Source organism: Mytilus edulis, chromosome 8, assembly GCF_963676685.1.
Source record: "Mytilus edulis chromosome 8, xbMytEdul2.2, whole genome shotgun sequence".
In the NCBI taxonomy this organism is placed as follows: Eukaryota; Metazoa; Mollusca; class Bivalvia; order Mytilida; family Mytilidae; genus Mytilus; species Mytilus edulis.
In genome coordinates, this window is record NC_092351.1 from 48,943,618 (window position 1) to 48,969,401 (window position 25,784).

Sequence of the window (25,784 nt, forward strand, 5' to 3'; positions counted from 1 at the left end):
TTTATAAGTTCTAAAACTTTAACTTTTATTCTGTGGGTTGTGTTGGTGTTAGAATAGTATTAATGGAACAATTGAGTTTTTCAAGAAAAAAATAATACATTTTGATTCACCGTTTACATGACAGGAAACCAAACAGGAAACCAATCTTTATTTTCTTTATTTTGTACAATATATTTCAAAAGACATAAATGAACACCATTACTAGTGTTACTTGCTTCATGTTAATATTTAAAATTTATTTTCAATGTTTAATTAAAGTTTTTTTTAAACGCGACAGGAAACCATAAGAAACTGAAAGCATTTTTTTAGTTTTATTTTATTGCAAAATCTGCTTAAGATAGTCTGAACAGTATACTTTTTAGCTCACCTGGCCCGAAGGGCCAAGTGAGCTTTTCCCATCACTTTGCGTCCGGCGTCCGTCATCGTCGTTAACTTTTACAAAAATCTTCTCCTCTGAAACTGCTGGGCCAAATTAAACCAAACTTGGCCACAATCATCATTGGGGTATCTAGTTTAAAAAATGTGTGGCATGACCCCGCCTACCAACCAAGATGGCCGCCATGGCTAAAAATAGAACATAGGGGTAAAATGCAGTTTTTGGCTTATAACTCAAAAACCAAAGCATTTAGAGCAAATCTGACAGGGGTAAAATTGTTTATTAGGTCAAGATCTATCTGCCCTGAAATTTTCAGATGAATCGGTCAATCGGTTGTTGGGTTGCTGCCCCTGAATTGGTAATTTTGAGGAAATTTTGCTGTTTTTGGTTATTATCTTGAATATTATTATAGATAGAGATAAACTGTAAACAGCAATAATGTTCAGCAAAGTAAGATCTACAAATATGTCAACATGACCAAAATGGTCAGTTGACCCGTTTAGGAGTTATTGCCCTTTATAGTCAATTTTTAACCATTTTTCGTAAATTAAAGTAATCTTTTACAAAAATCTAGATCTTCTCCTTTGAAACTACTGGGCCAAATTAATCCAAACTTGGCCACAATCATCTTTGGGGTATCTAGTTTAAAAAAAGTGTGGCATGACCCCGCCTACCAACCAAGATGGCCGCCATGGCTAAAAATAGAACATAGGGGTAAAATGCAGTTTTTGGCTTATAACTCAAAAACCAAAGCATTTAGAGCAAATCTGACATGGGGTAAAATTGTTTATCAGGTCAAAATCTATCTGCCCTGAAATTTTCAGATGAATCAGACAACCCGTTGTTGGGTTGCTCCCCCTGAATATGTAATTTTAAGGAAATTTTGCTGTTTTTAGCTCACCTGGCCCAAAGGGCCAAGTGAGCTTTTCTCATCACTTGGCGTCCGTCGTCCGTCGTCGTCGTCCGTCGTCGTTAACTTTTACAAAAATCTTCTCCTGAAACTACTGGGCCAAATTAATCCAAACTTGGCCACAATCATCATTGGGGTATCTAGTTTAAAAAATGTGTGGCGTGACCCGGTCAACCGACCAAGATGGCCGCCACGGCTAAAAATAGAACATAGGGGTAAAATGCAGTTTTTGGCTTATAACTCAAAAACCAAAGCATTTAGAGCAAATCTGACATGGGGTAAAAATGTTTATCAGGTCAAGATCTATCTCCCCTGAAATTTTCAGATGAATCGGTCAATCGGTTGTTGGGTTGCTGCCCCTGAATTGGTAATTTTGAGGAAATTTTGCTGTTTTTGGTTATTATCTTGAATATTATTATAGATAGCTATATATAGAGATAAACTGTAAACAGCAATAATGTTCAGCAAAGTAAGATCTACAAATAAGTCAACATGACCAAAATGGTCAGTTGACCCGTTTAGGAGTTATTGCCCTTTATAGTCAATTTTTAACCATTTTCCGTTAATTAAAGTAATCTTTTACAAAAATCTTCTCCTTTGAAACTACTGGGCCAAATTCATGGATTTTTCTAGCAGTCCACAGAGTCCGGTATTCGGACCCATTCCCAACGGCAAAAACCCTACATTTTCCCAATTTCGGGAGCAAAATTCCCAAATGATCACAAAATTCATTTCCATCTTTATTATTAATGACAGAGATGTTTATTTTATTCAACCGCTAGCTTTTTGTCAAAAATCGCCAACAAGTAATGTGTAAATCCAAGTTGAAACATATTGAATGACAAACAACATTGGCAAACAATGGCTGCCATAAATAAACAGAAAGCAGGAAGTGTGGGAAAATACTAAAACCAGATCAAATCCGGAAACGGACAAGTATATAATTCCGGGTTTATAATCCTGGTGCCTTTGATAACTATTGTCAATCAAATACAGTAAATAAAAAAATTAAAAGAACCAAACATGTGACAGCTGACTTAGCAACACTAAAATTGAAAACTAAAAGATATACAAAAAAAAAGAAAATAGAAACAGGATATATTTTATACAGAACTCAAAATATTTCAGTTTACAAATTTTCATGTCAAAATCAAAAAAATGTAACAATCCTTAAGAAGTTAGAACTCATTATTTTGATACTCAAATGACATGTTGTTATATTTAAAAACAAAGAAGTTGTAGTCCTTACTTTATTTTTACCAACAAAAAAATGTTTAATGAATTAAACGCACTAAAACTAACATCTGGTATATTGGTTGTTTTTCCCAATCTCATTGAAAACCGCGTTAAAAAATTCCCAAAACTGGCCAGGGTCCTTTTTCCCAAAATACCCAGATAAACCCCTGAAATTAATCCAAACTTGGCCACAATCATCTTTGGGGTATCTAGTTTAAAAAATGTGTGGCGTGACCTGGTCCACCAACCAAGATGGCCGCCACGGCTAAAAATAGAACAAAGGGGTAAAATGCAGTTTTTGGCTTATAACTCAAAAACCAAAGCATTTTGAGGAAATCTGACGTGGGATAAAAATGTTTATCAGGTCAAGATCTATCTGCCCTGAAATTTTCAGATGAATCGGTCAATCGGTTGTTGGGTTGCTGCCCCTGAATTGGTAATTTTGAGGAAATTTTGCTGTTTTTGGTTATTATCTTGAATATTATTATAGATAGCTATATATAGAGATAAACTGTAAACAGCAATAATGTTCAGCAAAGTAAGATCTACAAATAAGTCAACATGACCAAAATGGTCAGTTGACCCGTTTAGGAGTTATTGCCCTTTATAGTCAATTTTTAACCATTTTTCGTAAATTAAAGTAATCTTTTACAAAAATCTTCTCCTTTGAAACTACTGGGCCAAATTAATCCAAACTTGGCCACAATCATCTTTGGGGTATCTAGTTTAAAAAATGTGTGGCGTGACCTGGTCAACCAACCAAGATGGCCGCCACCGCTAAAAATAGAACATAGGGGTAAAATGCAGTTTTTGGCTTATAACTCAAAAACCAAAGCATTTTGAGGAAATCTGACATGGGATAAAAATGTTTATCAGGTCAAGATCTATCTGCCCTGAAATTTTCAGATGAATCGGTCAATCGGTTGGGTTGCTGCCCCTGAATTGGTAATTTTGAGGAAATTTTGCTGTTTTTGGTTATTATCTTGAATATTATTATAGATAGAGATGAATTGTAAACAGCAATAATGTTCAGCAAAGGAAGATCTACAAATAAGTCAACATGACCAAAATGGTCAGTTGACCCCTTTAGGAGTTATTGCCCTTTATAGTCAATCTTTAACCATTTTTCATAAATCTAAGTAATCTTTTACAAAATCTGCACTGAAACTACTAGGCCACAATCATCTTTGGGGTATCTAGTTTGAAAAATGTGTCTGATGACCTGGCCATTCAACCAAGATGGCCGCCACGGCTAAAAATAGAACATAGGGGTAAAATGCAGTTTTTGGCTTATAACTATGAAACCAAAGCATCTAAAGCAAATCTGACACGAAGTTTAATTGTTAATCAAGTCAATATCTATCTGCCCTGAATTTTTCTGATGAATTGGACAACTGGTTGTTGGGTTGCTGCCCTCCAATTGGTAATTTTTAAAGAAATTTTGCCGTTTTTGGTTATCTTGAATACTATTATAGATAGCGATAAACTGTAAACAGCAATAATGTTCAGCAAAGTAAGATCTACAAATAAGTCAACTTGACCTAAATGGTCAATTGACCCCTTAAGGAGTTATTGCCCTTTATAGTCAATTTTTAACAATTTTCATTAATTTGGTAAATTTATGTAAATTTTTACCAAATATAGTTCTCTGTTACTAATGGGCAAAGTTCATAATAGATATAATTGTAAGAAGCAAAATCGTTCAGTAAAGTAAGAACTTCAAACACATCACCATCACCAAAATACAATTTTGTCATGAATCCATTTGTGTCCTTTGTTTAATATGCACATAGACCAAGGTGAGCGACACAGGCTCTTTAGAGCCTCTAGTTGGTTATTATCTTGAATATTATTATAGATAAAGATAAACTGTAAACAGCAATAATGTTCAGCAAAGTAAGATTTACAAATAAGTCAACATGACCGAAAAGGTCAATTGACCCCTTTAGGAGTTATTGCCCTTTATAGTCAATTTTTAACCATTTTTCGTAAATCTTAGTCATCTTTTAGAAAAATCTTCTCCTCTGAAACTACTGGGCCAAATTAAACCAAACATGGCCACAATCATTATTGGGGTATCTTGTTTTAAAAATGTGTCCGGTGACCCGGTCAACCAACCAAGATGGCCGCCATGGCTAAAAATAGAACATGGGGGTAAAATGCAGTTTTTGGCTTATAACTCAAAAACCAAAGCATTTAGAGCAAATCTGACGTGGGTAAAATTGTTCATCAGGTCAAAATCTATCTGCCTTGAAATTTTCAGATGAATCGGACAACCTGTTGTTGGGTTGCTGTCCCTGAACTGGTAATTTTAAGGAAATTTTACTGTTTTTGGTTATTATCTTGAATATTATTATAGATAGAGATAAACTGTAAATAGCAATAATGTTCAGCAAAGTAAGATTTACAAATAAGTCAACATGACCAAAATGGTCAGTTGACCAATTTAGGAGTTATTGCCCTTTATAGTCAATTTTTAACCATTTTTCGTAAATCTTAGTAATCTTTTACAAAAATCTTCTCCTCTGAAACTACTGGGCCAAATTAATCCAGACTTGGCCACAATCATCATTGGGGTATCTAGTTTAAAAAATGTGTCCGGTGACCCGGCCAACTAACCAAGATGGCCGCCACGCCTAAAAATAGAACATAGGGGTAAAATGCAGTTTTTGGCTTATAACTCAAAAACCAAGGCATTTAGAGCAAATCTGACATGAGTAAAAAAAATTATCGGGTGAAGATCTATCTGCCCTGAAATTTTCAAATGAATCAGACAACCTGTTGTTGGGTTGCTGCCCCTGAATTGGTAATTTTAAGGAAATTTTGCTGTTTTTGGTTATTATCTTGAATATTATTATAGATAGAGATAAACTGTAAACAGCAATAATGTACAGCAAAGAAAGACCTAAAAAGAAGTCAACATGACCAAAATGGTCAATTGACCCCTAAGGAGTTATTGCCCTTTATATAGTCATTTTTTTTTAACAATTTTCACAAAATTTGTAAAATTTTACTAACATTTTCCACTGTAACTACTGGGTCAAGTTCATTATAGATAGAGATAATTGTAAGCAGCAAGAATGTTCAGTAAAGTAAGATCTACAAGCACATCACCATCACCAAACCACAATTTTGTCTTGAATCCATCTGTGTCCTTTGTTTAGTATTCACATAGACCAAGGTGAGCGACACAGGCTCTTTAGAGCCTCTAGTTCTTAAAATCCATCTTAAATGTAACAGTATTATAAAACTCCTAAATATGTGCTTGTTTTGAAAACAATCAGTACAATTTATTCAGAAATTTCCATATTTTCTTCATTGATACAGGATACCATAATCGTTGTATCTTGATGTTTTAGCCAAAAAAATGTATTTATATTTGGTTTTGAAATTCCAGTTATATACAATTTATTCCAAATCATTGGCAATGTAAAATTCTTTGAATCCAGTAAAGAAAAAAACTTTTTACTTGGAATTAAAATCTTTAGAATAGGCACCATGTGATATTTGTGACCTGTACACCATCTACATGGTTTCCACATTTTAACCTACTTTAGTGGGCTAAAATCAATAAAGTACTTCCTTTCAAGTCATGCATGATAAAAGTTTACTTCTCCTTTGACAAGTTTATTGCGTTTCTGAAACGTGTTTGCAGAACATGAATTAAAAAATAATAATTAAAAATTGTGACAAAGATACCAACTTTGTACATTCCAAGTGTAACGGTATATTTACATGTCTTTTTTATTAAGTTATCTTTATTCACCTAAAATATCCAGTAATATTTACTGCTGAAGCAAAATCAATCCAATGAACATCGGCACAATGATAAGAGACGTAATGTCGATTGAATTTTCCAAGGACCCTGTACATCGTTATCAGGAAACAAAGTATGTCATAACGTCTGTCAAATCTGAAATCGATTTTGTCAAGTCATTGGGCATTTATTTTCACACAAGATCGTATGTAACATTATGCACATAGGAAAAACAATAGACCCCCGGTGCAATCTCTTTGAAAATTGTATTTTCCTTTTTTAAACAAGACGAAACAAGTCTACAGATTATGTTTGCTAACATCCCGTTGGAAACAAAAACAATGTTTAGACCTAGTATTTCATACATCCGGCTGTAAGGGCGTGATCACATGTTAGTCACCATGTTTCACGTATGACCGGAAATGATTAGAACTTAACGACAAAAACAATTTTAATAAAAAAAAAAAGGAAATAACTGGACTTCTGTTTCGTTTGAAATGTAACGCATAACGATAACGTCATTTTCTAACTTAATTATTACGAAGAACAAAACTAGAATGTAAATCATCTCTGATTTACCTGTTTGAACATCTCGCGAGAGTTCATATTTGCATATTGTTATAAAGAATTCTATTACAACAAAGCAGATTACATCATCTAAAATTTGCGTTACGAAATTGGAAACCTAAGTAACGCTAGTGTTCTTACACCTGCTACAGAAATACTTATAGTTCTCGGCATTTTCTTCTGACTATTCTTATTGGTCGATGTTTTTTATTATTTGAAAGCAAAAGTTACGAATTTGCCGATGACGATTATCTATAAATCAGTCAGCGTTATGCACTTCGGAAGCGAAAAGTAACGCGAGAAACGACACAAAAATACTGTCGTATAATCTTTGAAATTTGTTAATTTCAATTTTTTTTCTAGGGAAGAGTAGCATACACTTGTATGTTGATAAAAATAAAGGCATCTTTAGATGTAGTTACAACTTTTCTTACAGTAATACACATTTTTATCACTTTTCTATCGTTATAGGAAACGAGCCCAATAGCAAATTATGGTCCATATATATTATCATGTTAGATATGCTGTTCCCTGCAAACATCATTTGAAAACTTCTGTTATTTGAATACTAACTGTTTCACATTCCAATGTGGATATGAGGACCTTCACTTGTTCAGAATGCTCAAGTGCATCAAAGTGACATAAAAAAAACGTTTTAATGATAATAAGTGTTATAGCATCAGTAAAATTTAAAAGCAACCGAGTCATCATCTACTTCTTAGAATATTATAGTTCAGTGTATCAAGACCGAGATCAAGCTAAAGACAAGTGCTGTAAAAAATGATTTAATAACATTTGTCACGGGCCATGTACATTGTACTAGCAAACTGACTTTCTTAGTGCTTAACAATGCAGTAGCAGATCCAGAACTTTTTATCCTCACACTTTATTCCTGGGGCAGTAAAATTCTTTAAGATTGACCTACATGTATAATTAACAATGTATCATTCTAAGACTGATGCAATGATTACTAGTATATCAAATAAATGGCTCAAAACAAAAAATTCAAAACATTGCCTCAATGGTGATTACACAGCAGAAACTAAAACGTGTTGTAGGGTTATAAGCACCTCAGATCAACATTGTATGAATCTAGTGTATATAAACTTTTTATTCCTGAGGTCATACTACTATTGTTATGCCCCAACCATAAAGAGTTGTATCCTTGTTATTTCTATTTATGTACGTCCCTTACTTGTACGTACATCCATACATCCCAAACTTGATTTCTGTTTTCTTTCTTTAGTTTGCCTGAACCAAATTTTATGAAACTTATATGCAATGCTTATAACCACAAAACACAAGTCAAGCTTGAATTTTGTTGGCGTCACTTTTACCATTCTAGGTGTAAAGGGGTGAAGTTTTCAGTATACCCTATCAAGTATATATACCCTTATATATGAGTTTGACTTGTAGCTTTTTTTTCGGTTATACATTTATCAGGTGAAATTAAAACGATCTTAAGATTTAGAAGTATAAACAAGAACGTGTCCATAGTACACGCATGCCCCATCTGCACTATCATTTTCTATGTTCAGTGGACCGTGAAAATGGAGTAAAAACTGTAATTTGGCATTTAATTTACATTTGATTTAGAAAGATTAAATCATAGGGAACTTCTGTAATACTAAAATAACGAGGTCCAATTTGTCAGCAGTATATATAATTAATATTACCAATAATTGATAAGATCCAGGTTGATGGATTCAAACAGAAAGATTTTGAAAGCAGAGAAAACTGTGCATCTTATATACTGCATGACTTTATCAGATGACAATCCCAATACTAAAATAAGGCTTACGCATAGTTATATATATACTTTAATTCAGTCACAGACCCAAGATATCACGGGTGTGTTCTAGTGAGTACTAAGTTTCAAATTGATTGGACTTCAACTTCATCAAAAACTACCTCGACCAAAAACTTTAACCTGAATGGGACAGACAGATGAATGGGCGGACGGACGAACGAACGCACAGACCAGAATTTACATAATGCCCATAAATGGGGCCTAAAAAATGAATTTTGGAAATTGCTGGCAAGACAATAGTTTAGTTTGAAAAATCAAAACTGTGATTAAACATGTTAAATACATATTTGAAATAATACACGTCTATAACCTGCATGACCTATTTGAAATAATACACATATATATAGTTGCAAACTTTCCAGAGGTGCTATCCAGCACTTTGATTTGATATGGGACGAGCTCTGACATCCAACGGCCCAAGCTTGTCTGACAAAACAGCTGTTCTACATCAGAGTAATCTTGAACTAATAATGGTATAGACCAATTGAGGTAGAATTCTTTTGTTTTTCATAGCAAATTTAAATTATTCAACCAAAATCGAGCATAATAATTTGTTTTCTTATAACCATATTACATGTATGGTATGAAAACATGTCAAACATTCTTAAGTGGCATACAATGTAACATATTGCATTTAATCAATAATTGTATTTGCAGTTTCTTCTATTGTTACATTGTATCTTGTCAATTCTTGATTGCCAAATTTACCACTAATCACCTGTCAATGGACGTCAATACTGTCTGCAGTCATGTGATTATAAGTACAACTCTACAGGAGAACATGGTGAATGAAGCTCTTTGTTAATACTTGACTTTCATTATTAAAAGTCAATCATGGTCAATAGTACAGATGTTTCAATAAAAGAATTGTTGTACACATGCATTCTCAAGAGATGCAGCAGGCTTTGTCAAAACTGAAACTTTGAGTTTCGGAGGACTCATTATGCATTAATGGTCATAAAATAGGTTATAAGTTGCAAAATGATGCTCCTATCTCCATGATCTCACACTAGCATTTTATTACAAAAAACTTGCATTATACGTCAATTGGTCTATACCAATTATACTTCTATTGAGGTACATGAAAAAACACCAATTGGTGGTTATTTCTGATCTGACTATTAAAGAAGAAAAAGAGATCTATCTTCTGAGACGGGATTGCTTCCCTTAATATATGTGGTAGTTACCGAGTCAGTCGTAAGGGGTTCAGCAAAGGAAGTACTTCTTTAGAAGGTATACATGTACATCATACCTGTCAACTCACCCGTTTTTTGCGGGTGACACCCGTTATTTTCACCTCTCACCCGGGAGTTTTTCTTTACCCGGCGGGTCCCGGGAATTTCTAACATTACCCGTTTCACCCGGATTTCTGACCGGAATTGTTTCCGGTATTTAGAAGTAATACGACCTTCGGTTTTATCGGTCTTTTTCAATGTAACCAAAAGTCAAAATGTAGGACTGTTTACCTGAGCTACGTAACGATATGAAGAGACAACACAGCTACAAGATGAGTTCAGTGACTATCAGTTGACCCCATTAGATGAACTTCCACTTTGCACTTCCCCTGAAACTGACATTGGTACATTTTGGGGAGAAATGTCCAAGTTGCATGACATTTTTCTTAACAAGCCAAGATTTTTTGTTTTGTCAAAACTTGCTAAAACATTACTGGTTTTGCCAAACAGCAATGCAGACAGTGAGAGGGCATTTTCTTTAGTAAAGAAAATAGCTACAGAGTTTAGGGCTGATCTTAATAAGGATACACTGTGTGCTCTTCTTTCTTGTAAAATGAATACACATTTGCATTGCTATGAACTGAAACCAAGTGCAGTTCTTTTAAAGAATGCCAAGTCTGCTACTATGGAATATAACAATAGTCTGAAATAAACTTGTATACATGTTCTAACTGTTTCATATACATATTGACTATATTGACTATATAAATTATATGTAAACATATTTTTGTTCTTCAATTGAGCCCGCAAAATGTCGTACGCGTTATGACCTGAGATTTTTTTTCTCAATGCAGGTCATGACCTGACTTTTCATTTTCAGAGGTTGACAGGTATGGTACATACTGCCTTGTTACACAGACAAATTTTTGACAGAGGCCTCTAGTTCCAGTTCAGGTGGATACAAAGAGGATAATATTGTATGTACAATCATGCTCTCTGGTTTCATTTGGTGCTGAAAATAAAATGCTGGGTAGCAGAATTTCTAGCTAGGATACATGTACAAATGTATGTGTCGTTAGAGTCATAATTGTATGAAGACTCTCGAGGTGGGGGAAGAGTGACAGGATTGCTTCCCTTAGTAAATATGGTAGATACTTAGTCAGCCCTAAGCGATTGAGATATGCAAGAACTTCTTTAGCTCAGTGAGTATACACGCTGTCTTGGTCCTGGGTTTGAATCCCAGTGAACACAAAGATGATTTTGTTCAAAATGTTGTTTGAAGAATCATGCTCTCCCTAATCTTGGCAAATAAAAGGCATGATAAAATAAGCCAGGATAAACTTGTAAAAGAAAGGCAGGACAGAATATAATGAAATATATAGAGGGAAGATGGAGATTACTACTAAACAAAATGCAGGACAAACTACTTCATCCTAGCACCCCCCCCTGGCCAAAAAAAAAAGCTCCCTTTCAAATGTACAATGTAGGTAGTCTTTAATTCCACTCTTTTATACATTGTAGGTCCAAGGAGGAGATTTCCCACATTTATTGGTATATGGACCATCTGGTGCAGGGAAGAAGACCAGAATCATGTGTCTCCTGAGAGAGATGTATGGCTCTGGTGTGGAGAAACTCAGGATAGAAAACCACACCTTCACTACACCATCAAATAAAAAGATTGAAATATCAACCATCTCTAGTAACTACCATATAGAGGTCAACCCTAGGTAATATCAATATTGTAGTACAAGATCTACTGAACAGTACAACTCAATTAGAGAACATGAAAAAAGAGCGTCAATGTTGTATCATTTTTATCAATCAATGCATTTTTAGCTCACCTGTTCCAAAGGGCCAAGTGAGTTTTTCTCATCACTTCGCGTCCGTCGTCCATCATCGTTCGTCGTCGTTAACTTTTACAAAAATATTCTCCTCTGAAACTACTGGGCCAAATTTAGTTAAATTTGGCCACAATCATCATTGGGGTATATAGTCTAAAAAATTTGTCTGATGACCCGGCCAACCAACCAAGATGGCCACCATGGCTAAAAATAGAACATAGGGGTAAAATGCAGTTTTTGGCTTATATCTCAAAAACCAAAGCATTAAGAACAAATCTGACATGGGGGTAAAATTGTTTATCAGGTCAAGATCTATCTGTCCTGAAATTTTCAGATGAATCGGACAACCCATTGTTGGGTTGCTGTCCCACAATTGGACCAAGTTTGGTTAAATTTGGCCCAGTAGTTTCAGAGGAGAAGATTTTTGTAAAAGTTAACGACGACGGACCTTCAGGCCAGGTGAGCTAAAAAGCTGATTTTTAACACAAAGATCAGTAGATCAAACAAGAAAGTTTTAGAATATTTAGATAAGGATTTCCAAGTGGTTGACAGTAATTTTATATTGTTGAGACATTGTTTTTGCTGCATTAAATTTGAAAGAAACATGTTTATAGCTGATTATTTATTTTTTTTTAGATCATTTTCCATATCAAGCCACTCAACTTAGAATGTTTTTTCTAGTCAAATAGAGCAAGTACATTTGACTATTATCTTGAATATTATTATAGATAGAGGTAAACTGTAAACAGCAATAATGTTCAGCAAAGTAAGACCTACAAATAAGACCCCTTCAGGAGTTATTGTCCTTTATAGTCAAGTTTTGGTAAATTTTTGTTATCTTGTACAAAAATCTTCTCCTCTGAAACTACTAAAACAAATTAAACCAAACTAGTCCACAATCATCATTAGGGTATGTAGTTTAAAAAAATTGTCCAATGACCCTGCCAGTGAACCAAGATGGCTGACATGGCTAAAAATAGTACATAGGGTAAAATGCAGTTTTTGGCTAAAATCTCAGAAACCAAATCATTTAAAGCAAATCTGACGAAATAAATTTGTACGTTAGGTCAAAGTCTATATGCCCTGAAATTTTCAGACCAATCAGAAAACCCATCGTTGGGTTGCTGCCCTGGAATTGGTAATTTTCAGAAAATTTTGCAGCTTTTGGTTATTACATTTGGATCTCGAATTTTATAATAGATAGAGATAAACTGTAAACAGCAATAATGTTCAGCAAAGTAAGATTTACAAATAAGTCAACATTATCGAAATGGTCAATTGACCTTTATAGTAAATTTTTAACAATTTTCATAAAATTTGTAAATTTTTATTAACATTTTCCACTGAAACTACTGGGCCAAGTTTATTATAGATAGAGATAATTGTAAGCAGCAAGGATGTTCAGTAAAGTAAGATGTACAAACACATCACCATCACCAAAATACAATTTTGTCATGAATCCATCTGCTTCCTTTGTTTAATAGTCACATAGACCAAGGTGAGCGACACAGGCTCTTTAGAGCCTCTAGTTTTTGTTCTTGTAGAAAATTTAATTTGCATTTGTTAAGCTTCGACTTTTTCAAATAAAAAATGTAAATGCATACAATGTATTAATTGTCTTTTGATCTTTTGTTTACTCCATGTAAAAAATGACCTTAAATGCGATTAAGTCTTTGAAATTATAAAAGATTTTTAATTTTTGCCAGAGATAAAACTTCTTTCATAGAAATACTTGAAAATTTAAAAAGAGAAAAAAATCTCATGTCATAATTTAAACCAAATTTTTTGTTTGTACAAATTTGTAAGATTTTGCGTAAAGATAATTGTGAATTTGTTCAACCCTGCATTTAATTGCAAACCATAGACTTGTTTGTAAAGGAAGTGATACTATCAAACAGAAAAGGTCGCAGAATTCTAAATCAGACGAAAGGTGCATTCTACTGAAAGGATAATTTTGTGAGTGTATTCAATCGTAATGAACTTGTCGATCGTAAGATATGCTTTTTCATAATTAAACATATAGAAAATAGTAAAACAAAGTTTATTGAAAAGTATTTCTGATAAGAATTTGAAGGTTTATTATTCAACAGAAAGCAGGCCTTATTAATTAGACACTAATATGAAAGAGGGGAAGTCATAACAGGGAAGTGTTTTATACAAAAAAAAAATATTCTGTTATGTGTCAAAAATAAAAGTAAAATGAAAAAAAATGACAACTTTATTTAGAAGGCAGCATACATTTTTCAAATTTCTGTTTCAAAAAACCTTTTTTTATTGAATTCTCTGTCCATTTTATAAATTATTAAGTGTGATTGAGAATATAGCACACAATTCAGTTAAAATCATTTTTATACGACCGCAAATTTTGAAAAAATTTTCGTCGTATATTGCTATCACGTTGGCGTCGTCGTCGTCATCCGGCATCCGAATACTTTTAGTTTTCGCACTCTAACTTTAGTAAAAGTGAATAGAAATCTATGAAATTTTAACACAAGGTTTATGACCATAAAAGGAAGGTTGGTATTGATTTTGGGAGTTTTGGTCCCAACATTTTAGGAATAAGGGGCCAAAAAGGGCCCAAATAAGCATTTTCTTGGTTTTCGCACCATAACTTTAGTTTAAGTTAATAGAAATCTATGAAATTTTGACACAAGGTTTATGACCACAAAAGAAAGATTGGGATTGATTTTGGGAGTTTTGGTTTCAATAGTTTAGGAATAAGGGGCCAATAAAGGGCCCAAATAAGCATTTTTCTTGGTTTTTGCACAATAACCTTAGGTTAAGTAAATGGAAATCTATGAAATTTAAACACAATGTTTATGAACACAAAAGGAAGGTTGGTATTTATTTTGGGAGTTTAGGACCCAACAGATTAGGAATTAGGGGCCAAAAAGGGACCCAAATAAGCATTTTTCTTGGTTTTCGCACTATAATGCTAGTATAAGTAAATACAAATCTATGAAATTTAAACACAAGGCTTATGACCATAAAAGGAAGGTTGGTATTGATTTTGGGAGTTTTGGTCCCAACAGTTTAGGAAAAAGGGGCCCAAAGGGTCCAAAATTAAACTTTGTTTGATTTCATCAAAATTGAATAATTGGGGTTCTTTGATATGCCGAATCTAACTGTATATGTAGATTCTCAACTTTTGGTCCCGTTTTCAAATTGGTCTACATTAAGGTCCAAAGGGTCCAAAATTAAACTTAGTTTGATTTTGACAAAAAATGAATCGGTTGGGTTCTTTGATATGTTGAATCTAAAAATGTACTTAGATTCTTGATTATTGAAGTTTTTTTGGTCCAGTTTTCAAATTGGTCTACATTAAGGTCCAAAGGGTCCAAAATTAAACTTTGTTTGATTTCATCAAAAATTGAATCCTTGGGGTTCTTTGATATGCCAAATCTAACTGTGTATGTAGATTCTTCATTTTTGGTCCTGTTTTCAAATTTCAAATTCTACATTAAAGTCCAAAGGGTCCAAAATTAAACTAAGTTTGATTTTAACAAAAATTGAATTCTTGGGCCTCTTTGATATGCTGAATCTAAACATGTACTTAGATTTTTGATTATGGGCCCAGTTTTCAAGTTGGTCCAAATCAGGATCTAAAATTATTATATTAAGTATTGTGCAATAGCAAGTCTTTTCAATTGCACAGTATTGTGCAATGGCAAGAAATATCTAATTGCACAATATTGTGAAATAGCAAATTTTTTTTTAATTAGAGTTATCTTTCTTTGTCCAGAATAGTAAGCAAGAAATATCCTATTTGTGCAATAGCAAGAATTTTTTTTAATTGGAGTTATCTTTCTTTGTCCAGAATCAACTTAAATCTTTGTTATATACAATATACAATGTATATACACTTTTTACTACCAACTGATAAATTTAAATAATCTTTACCATTCAGTGATAACAAGCAGTTTTTTTACATCTTAATATTTTATGATGTATTTAAATGAGTAGTTATTGTTGCAAACTCCATTAGAAATTTGAATTGATATCAGTTTTGAAAAAGGGAAACGGGGATGTGAAAAAAAAGGGGGGGGGTTAAATTTTTCTCATTTCAGATTTCATAAATAAAAAGAAAATTTCTTCAAACATTTTTTTGAGAGGATTAATATTCAACAGCATAGTGATTTGCTCAAAGGCAAAAAAAACCTTTTAAGTTCATTAGACCACATTCATTCTGTGTCAGAAACCTATGCTGTGTCAACTATTTAATTTTAGATTTAAAAAGTTTGAAGAAGAAATCTTTAATTGATTTGTAAAATCTTGGCATTTGTTTTGTGTAAAAAAAAACCATGTAATGTCAAAAATTTGATCACAATCCAAATTCAGAGCTGTATCATGCTTGAATGTTTTGTCCATACTTGCCCCAACTGTTCAGGGTTCGACCTCTGCGGTCGTATAAAGCTGCGCCCTGCGGAGCACCTGGTTAGCTTATCTGGCCCAAAGGGCCAAGTGAGCTTTTCTCATCACTTTGCGTCCGTCATCCGCCATTGTCCGGCGCGTCCGTAAACTTTTACAAAAATCTTCACCTCTGAAACTACTGGGCCAAATTTAACCAAACTTGGCCACAATCATTATTGGGGTATCACGTTAAAAAATTGTGTCCGGTGACCCGCCAAAATAATCAAGATGGCCGCAATGGCTAAAAAAAGAACACAGGGGTAAAATGTATATTTTGGCTTATAACTGACATGAGTATAATTGTTTATTAGGGTAAGATCTATCTGCCCTAAAATTTTCAGATGAATCAGACAATGGATTGTTGGGTTGCTGCCCCATAGTTGGTAATTTTAAGGAAATTTTGTCCGTTTTCGGTTATTATCTAAAAAATTATTATAGATGGAGGTAAACTGTAAGCAGCAATTATGTTCAGCAAAGTAAGATCTACAAATAAGTCAACATGATCAAAATGGTCAGTTGACCCCTTAAGGAGTTATTGCCCTTAACAGTCATTTTTTACCAATTTTTCATAAATTTTTGTTATCTTTTACAAAAATCTTCTCCTGAAACTAATGGACCAAATTTAACGAAACTTAGCCAAAATCATAATTAGGGTATCTAGTTTAAAAATTGTGTGTGGTGACCCGGCCAACCAACCAAGATGGCCACCATGGCTAAAAATAGAACATAGGGGTAAAATGTAGATTTTGGCTTATAACTCTGAAACCAAAGCATTAAGAGCAAATCTGTCTGGGGTTAACTTGTTTATTTAGTAAATATCTATCTGCCCTGAAATTTTCAGATGAATCGGACAACCCGTTGTTGGGTTGCTGCCCCTGAATTGGTAATTTTAAGGAAATTTTGCTGTTTTTGGTTATTGTCTTGAATATTATTATAGATATAGATAAACTGTAAACAGCAATAATGTTCAGCAAAGAACAATTTACAAAAAAGTCGACATGACCGAAATGTTCAGTTGACCCCTTTAGGAGTTATTGCCCTTTATAGTCAATTTTTAGCCATTTTTCGTAAATCTTAGTTAACTTTTACAAAAATCTTCTCCTCTGAAACAACTGGGCCAAATCAATCCAAACTTGGCCACAAAAACTAGTTTCAAAAATGTGTCCAGTGACCCGGCCAACCAACCAAGATGGCCGCCACAGCTAAAAATAGAACATAGGGGTAAAATGCAGTTTTTTGCATTTTCACTGAAACTACTGGGCCAAGTTCATTAAAGATAGAGATAATTGTAAGCAACAAGAATGTTTAGTAAAGTAAGATCTACAAACACATCACCATCCCCAAAACACAATTTTGTCATTTGTCCTTTGTTTAATATTCACATACACCAAGGTGAGCGAAACATGCTCTTTAGAGCCTCTAGTCAACATTTTTCATTAATTTTGTAAATTTTGGAAAGTTTTTACAAAGTTTTTTCCTCTGTAACTAAAGGGCCAAGTTCATTACAGATAGAGAAAATTGTAAGTAACAAAAATGATCAGTAAAGTATGATCTACAAACACATCACCGTCACCAAAACACAATTTTGTGATGAATCCATCTGTTTCCTTTGTTTAATATGCACATAAACCAAGGTGAGCGACACAGGCTCTTTAAAAGAGCCTCTAGTTCAGGGTTTCCGCTGGCGGTCGCCATTTTCGCAATTTGCGAAAAATTAATAATTGTGGCGATTAAAATTCGTCATTGGCGAAAGAATTTGGCGAAAGAAATATATAAAACGATTTATTTTTAGCCATCTTGTTTATTTACTTTTTTCGGGTTTCTCTGACTTTACCGATCAGACAATACTCGGAATTCACCTTGAACTCGTTAAGATTTTGACAGAAAATCAATAATCAGCTGATTGCATTCATAGATCATTCGTAGCTATCGACATCAAAGGACTAATTAATAAAGGTGTTGATTGTTATGATATAACAAAATGATATGATTAAATGGCTTCTGTCACATGTCACAAAAGGGAACTATTAACCACTTTGCGACGCACGTGTTTGAAGCAAATTATTTACGCTGCCTCTCCTTCTTTTAATGATAGTCCAGAAAAGAAAATTGTTGTTATGACGAAAAATGTTCAAAAGCAAGAAAGGTCTCTGATTTAAAACTTTATCATTTAACTTTCATATAGATCATTGATTTGAGTGGGTACTCCAAAGTCATTTCAGTGACACACGTGTTTCAAGCATATAGTTTTACTTATTTACGATGGTCTAGAAAAGAAAACTGTCGTTATGAAGAAATCTATTCAAAAAGTTTGGCATGATAGTAACCCGTCAATGTAATGACTACACCTTACACGAGGGATCAATTCTTGCTTCGTTTTGTTGTAAAAACGACTTCTTATTTAGGGGGGGGGGGGGGGGGGGGGGGCTGGAAAAAAGGAAAATTTTAAAAGAAAAACATATTGTGTTACTTGGCGAAAAAAATAATAAAGTGGCGAAAAATATATTGCTTTGGCGAAAGAGGTGGCGAAAAAAATAATTGACCCAGGGGAAACCCTGCTCTAGTTTATACATATTTTTATGAAATTTTGTTTGTTTGAATTCTAGTGATGTTGGAAACCAAGACAGAGTTGTTATACAGGAATTGATCAAGACTGTTGCCCAAGTTAATCAACTAGAAACATCAACACAAAAAGATTTCAAAGGTTTGGAACAGGGCTGAAAAAAATCACTATTTACCTCAATATATACCTCTCCAATTTCATATTTTCACCATTTAAACATTCAGAATATGATAGATAGTATTTTAAGCATATGTTAACAAGATAATTCATGTGTTTTGTATGGTATTGACAATAAGTATAAGGGGATTTTTGGGGAAATATTTCTACAGAAATAAAGTTATTAGGGAAAAAAATTGCTTCTAAATGTGCATATCACAAAAAAAACACTCAATGAATATAAACAGTGTAAATGTGAAATGATGTGGAATGATCATGATTGTTAATGAGACAACTATTCACACAGGGTTTAACTATTGATACTACAGACTTCAACAATGAGCAGAGCAAAGCACATACAGCACAGCAAGCTATAAAAATGACAAATGTTTGTAAATAATTTAATGGAAGTATTTATTAATGCCTATTTTCTAGTTTTTGATGCAATTTATAGATTCTTTTCGTGTATACAAGTATGGACTTTGATTAACTAAATCTTAATTACATCAAAATCCTTCAGAACAAAATAAAGTCTTAAAAAACTCATTGCTTTAGGAACAAGTATTTGCAGATAAGTTTATATCATATTTGTTATTTCATTTTGTTTTCTAAAATCTTTATTTTGAACAGTGGTCATATTGACAGAAGTTGACAGGTTGACAAAAGATGCCCAGCATGCATTGCGGCGAACCATGGAGAAGTACATGTCTACCTGTCGTCTGATACTATGTTGTAATTCTACCAGTAAAGTTATCCCAGCTATCCGTAGCAGATGTTTGGGAGTAAGAGTACCAGCTCCATCAATAGAGGAGGTAATTATTATAGAGGCCCCTCATGGGGTTTTTGATTATGTGATTACTTGGCCTCATTTTTTTAATGATTATTTGATTATTAAGCCAAATATTTCATGATTATTTGATTACTTAGGACTGTATTTTTAGTTTATGATTATTTGATTACTAAAGATAAGCAAATATTTAATGATTATGTGATTATATTGGCAAAAAAATGGTGATTATGTGATTACTAGGACCCCCCCCCCCCCCCATGAGGATTAAAGGAAATGGTTATCCATAATACCAAACTCCATGGTAAATTACAAAAGGGGAATCAGTAAAACTTGCCAATCTATAATAACCAACAGAACGAATCAGTGGCAGATCCAGGATTTTTCATAAGTCGGGGCCCACTGACTGCCTAAGAGGGGCTCCAGTCATGCTTCAGTGATTCCCTATACAATCAACCAATTATTTTCCAGAAAAGGGGGCCAGGCGCCTCCTGAATAACCCTCTAAATCAACCTCTGCGAATGGAAAACTACTTTCATGTTCCTTGGTCCAGGCATATTTCACAGAAAATTAAGGGTTGATCCTAACTTGATAGTAAGGTTAAGGTTACATTTTGTAACTGCCCTAGATTGAATCACCAGTCATTTTGCAAGTGTAGGTCTTTAAATTGATTTAATATGAAAAGGTGAATTATGAAATAGATGATTATTTTTTTTTTTTAAATGTAAAATTTGCTATTTAAAAGAAAAAGAAAAAGATCCATCCATGACACCAAATCAGTACAGGCAAATGATAAAAACATACAAAAAGTACAGGAACAGCACTTTTATTGCTGTTCTTCATTACAAAGTCACAAGGAGGCCTTCCACACAGAGTAAAAACAAAGAATTTCACCTTATTGCAAGTTCAGACATCACTTGCAGAATTCTTTTCAAAATGATTTTGATAGACTCTTTTTTTAGATGTAACTGTATCAAAAATTTAGATGTAACTGTATAAAAAAAAGGTATCAAACTATGTAGTATATATTTTAGTAATTAAGGTATTAATGAAAGGTATTTTCTAATTTTAGATCTGCCAAGTCCTTCAAAATATTTGCAAAAAGGAGTCATTAAATTTGCCCTCAGAACTAGCTAGAAGAATAGCAGAGAAGAGTAACAGAAATCTTAGACGTGCAGTACTTATGTGTGAAGCATGCAGAGTACAACAGTAAATATCATATAGGATTTTAATTTTTCAGCTCATTTTGTAAATGGATTAATATGTGATTGTTGATTTTACTGGCTATCTGTCAATGTTCAAATACACCATCTATACATGTATCTGGAAATGTTGATTGTAATGTTTGTAAATTTTTATTGCAAATTTTTATACCCCATTTATTGGCACTATGTGTTCTGGTCTGAGAGTTTGTTGTTTGTTAGTCCGTTAGTTCGTCCTTACGTCTGTGCTTCAGGTTAAAGTTTTTGGTCCAAGTAGTTTTTGATGAAGTTGAAGTCCAACCAACTTGAAACTTAGTACACATGTTATCTATGATATGATCTTCTAATTTTAATGCTACATGTAATTAGAGATTTTACCCCATTTTCAGGATCTACTGAACATAGAAAACGATAGTGTGGATGGGGCATCCATGTACTTGGGACACATTCTTGTTTAAGACATAAAATAGTTACTTTTTTCCAGTGGAGACAACCTGATTGATATTATTTTACTTTTTTATACATGTTCTTCAGTTTTTTTGCATTGACTGATGATTAGATATGAAGTTTGAACTTTATAAATGCTGAGGATACTTAATACAATACAATTTGTTTTATAATACTTACTGATCAAGGAATTCTGCATGCATGTATAAAAACATGTAGTTGGTCAAGATTTGGAATAGTGATAAATTTCGATCAGTAGACTGTTTTTCTTAGTGCATTCTTAGTGTTTGGTGTAAGGACAAAACAATATCTAAGAAGTTGATTATATAGAAAGAAAATCCAACATGATCATGAATGCAAACATGAAGTAAATTTCTTTACAGATGTATGATAAATGAATTAATAAAAATCTGTATTGGACAAGGGGAGGTAATTCTGAGATAAATTTTAGAATTTTGAATTTTATCAAATCCAGTAACAAAATTGTTTATGTTGAAAATACTTGATTTTGTTATTATGGTTTATTACAATTAAATAGTAAGGTTCAGTATTACAACTAGATAACAAGAAAAACTATTGAAATGATTGATAGAGAGAAAATTTAAATTCACAAATTTTGATAAAAGTTTTCTACCAACAGGAAGCATTAAAATTGAAAGTCTGACACACTATACATCTTTTAAAAAGTCAGAAGTTTAGAAAACGAATAGAAAGTATCATAATATCATGAGACAAATCAGATGAAGAGAATAAAAATTCTCAACTGTATTTTATAAATTGATATCTATTTTACAAACTTGCCTTATTTCAGACAAAATTTCACTGCAGATCAGGAAGTAACAGAACCAGACTGGGAATTGTATCTGAAAGAAACAGCTCAGTTGATAGCCCAGCAACAGAGTCCTAAGAGGTTAACATTTCTTGAATTGTTGTATTCATTAAATGAAAATAATGATGCTTTTTTTAGCACTCTATTGAACGTTACTTTATCATTCTAAAAGCATAAAGCAACATTTTTTGTTGTATAAAATTAACATATAAAAAAGAAGATTTGGTATGATTGTCAATGAGACAACACTTCACAAGAGACCAAATGACACAGAATGTATCAACTATAGGTCATCTTTTAGTCATCAACAATGAGCAAAGCCCATACCGCATAGTTAGCTATAAAAGGGCCCAAAATCACAAATGTAAAACAATTTTCAACGAGATAACTAACATCCTAATTAATGTACAGAAAAAGAAATGAAAAACAAATATGTAACACAACAACTAATGACAACCACTGAATAACAGGCTACTAACTGGGAAAACATATTAGGTCTTATTAATAAGAAAAACATGGAGTTCTGGTATTGAAACTGGTCATTTTATTACAAAAATTGTTAACCACAACAAAAAAAAAGTCCTAAGTACTGTAAATTCAGAAATTATTGCATGCATTCAATATTGCAATTTTGTCGTTTTAGACTGAAATGAGATTTTAATTTTTACGATTTTGGGGGAAATCCTGCTTAATTCATATAAATTATTTCAAAATGCGAGTTTACATTATTGCATTTACAACTCTGTTTCAATTTTCGCAATAATAAAAACCTCACAATGATTTCTGAATTTACAGTAAAGGAGATTTAAGATAACTACTACTGTGGATTCATTATGAATTTGAATGTTCAGTGAAAAACAAAGTATTATATAGCTGTATCTAGAATTTGGCAGAACCATGAAATGACACGTCCATGAAAATTGCTACCCAAGAAAATAAATAAATCCATATTACGGTATATATATAATATAAGGATTCAAGGACTAATTAGAAATCATTTATGTCAAGTTTGATATATTGACAGGTTATTAGAAGTAAGAGGAAGACTATATGAACTGTTAACACATTGTATACCACCAGATGTCATCATAAAGGTATTTATTATACCCCCATCTAGAATGGGATTTATATTGCAATCAACTTTTGTGTGTTCATTTACTCCATTTTCTCTAATTTTTATGCTATTTTCACATTTCCTGACCGGTGTGAGAAATATAGATTCTTACACTGCATCAAGTGTATTACGACATTTCTCTACTCGAGACAGTTAAATTTTATTATTTAAAGCGCAAGGCTTGCCGAGCCCTTTAAATAATAAAATTTAACTGTCGAGTGTGGAGAAATATCGTAATACACGAGTTACAGTGTCGGAATCTGTTTCTCTATTGCTTTTCATCGCTCTTTTTCAAAGATTTTCAGAAAATTGTGCTCTTTATATGCGACGTCATCAGGCAAGGTCGCCTTTTTTCATGACGTCACAATAGGAAAATTGAGAAGAAAACAAAACATTTTGACGTCATAATCAAATTTCGACTAATCATTTGCCGAGAACAGATTTTTCACTAGTGAGGAGAAATATTTTTCTCACACCGGTCAGGAAATGTGAAAATAGCACAAAAATTAGAGAAAAATATTTCTCCTCACTAGTGAGAAATCTGTTCTAAACAAATGATTGGTTGAAATTTAATTGTGACATTAAATTTTCTTGTTGTCTTCTCAATTTTCCGTTTGTGACGTCATGAAAAATGGCGACCATGTCTGATGACATCACATCAAAAGTACACAACTTTTCATCAAATTTTTGAAAAGGAAGGATAAAAATAAGAGAAACAGATTCCACCACTGTAACTCGTGTATTACGATATTTCTCCACTCTCAACAGCTAAATTTTAATTATTTAAAAAGCTCTGCAAGCCTTGTGCTTTAAATATTTAAATTTAACTGTCTCGAGTGGAGAATTATTGTAATACACTTGTTTTAGTTGTGGAATCTATATGTCCAATACAACACATATTTTTTGTCACACGTTTCTCAAAAATAAAATCAAGTATGACAAATCTAACCCACTTAGCAGGACAGAGACATTTACAGAAAAAAATCCAGACTCTTTATGTATTAAGTATGAGCAATAAAAATTTCAGAATTAATCTTCAATGCTGTTTAAAAAGTTTTAATTTAGCTTTCCATTGACCTTTAAGTAGCTTAAATTGATACTTTGAGTATTGTCCATGCAATAACTTGAAACACTTTGACGAAATGTAAAAATTTAGATATGTTGTTTCCTTTTACTAAATGAAGGTTGAAATTGATTTTCACAATTTTAGCTTTTATCATTGTTGATTTGAAGACCTTAAAGTAGGAAAAAGTGATACTTAGATTGATTTCAGGATTCCATTTCTGAACCCTACAAAATTTCATTAATATTTTTTACTTTGATCCTGTTTGGGTCGAGGTCCTGATTTGCAAATATCAGTTTATATGCTGGAAAATCTTTTTTGCTTTCAATCTGACAGCCTCTTGTTATTGCATAAATTTAGAATTAATATGTATGACAAGAATACAAACTCACAATTTAAATATTGATGGCTTATATGTATGTAGTATGACTGAAAACAAAATAAATAACCTCACATTTTTGTCCATTTTTCAAAAAGCACAAAAATAAATGCAAGCAAAAATATCTAAATTGACAGTAGTTGCAATATGTACAAAAGGAGATAGAAATCTTGTCACTTTTGAACGTTTAAAAAATGCAAATAAGAAAAGTTGCACCTGCTCTATTCAAAAAATGACATTTACAGAGTAGTGTACATGTACTACTTTTTGGACAAATTATATCAAAATTATAGAAAAGTTTATTGGCTCTAACTAAAAATATGTTAAAAGAAATAATTTATTACTGCAACAAGAGTAAATATCTATATCTATACTGTGGATTCATTTATTTTCTTTGGTATCAATTTTCTTGGATTGAAGAAAAGTTGAATTTTCTTGTATATTTGATTTTGTTGGTTTTGCCAATTTCTGCATGCAAAACCTAAAGAGAATTTGTTTTTGTTGAACATTTGAATTCTTGGTTCAACTGTACCCACGAAAATTGGTATCCAAAGAATAATATTGAATCCACAGTAACTGGTCAGTTGTTCATAGTCCACTATCTTATTTTAGGGATTACTACAAGAGTTGATATCTAATTGTGATGGTCAGTTGAAGACAGAAGTTGTACAGACTGCAGCTTATTATGAACACAGACTACAGATGGGACAGAAAGCTATTTATCATCTTGAAGCTTTTGTTGCTAAATTTATGGCAATTTACAAGAGATTCTTAGAGGAAGGCATTGCAGATTTATTCTAACTGACCAGGAACAACATAAACTATTGACTGTTATATATGATATTTAATAAAACACATTTTCCAAGTAGTTGAAATGTTTTAGATCAGCTTTGAATGCAGACAAGATTTTGTGTTTAAGAGCTAAATTTCGTCTTATGGTTAATATAAAAATCATGTTTCCAGGTCCTAAACAATTTAATTATACCCCACGCAACGAAGTTGCGCAGGGTATAATGTTTTTGACCCGTCCGTCCGTCCGTCAGTCCTGTTTCTTGTCATCGCAACTCCTCTCAAACCACACAACAGAATTTCACGAACCCTTTTCAGATAATAAGGACATACTATGTAGTTGTGCATATGGACGGGAAATTGCGTTTCAATT

At 33.0% G+C, this 25,784-nt stretch overlaps 1 protein-coding gene across 1 annotated transcript in view; it reads left to right on the plus strand.

The window, feature by feature from the left end:
- The window catches only part of LOC139485804 (replication factor C subunit 3-like), a 33,161-nt gene extending 7,671 nt beyond the window's left edge, over positions 1-25,490 (plus strand). The window contains exons 2-8 of the mRNA XM_071270451.1: positions 11,353-11,558; positions 18,689-18,786; positions 19,432-19,613; positions 20,661-20,797; positions 22,049-22,147; positions 23,091-23,160; positions 25,235-25,490. Coding sequence (XP_071126552.1) covers positions 11,353-11,558; positions 18,689-18,786; positions 19,432-19,613; positions 20,661-20,797; positions 22,049-22,147; positions 23,091-23,160; positions 25,235-25,423 — 981 coding nt within the window. The 3' untranslated portion in view covers positions 25,424-25,490. The remainder of the gene's footprint in view (positions 1-11,352; positions 11,559-18,688; positions 18,787-19,431; positions 19,614-20,660; positions 20,798-22,048; positions 22,148-23,090; positions 23,161-25,234) is intronic.
- The last annotated feature ends 294 nt before the right edge of the window (positions 25,491-25,784 follow it).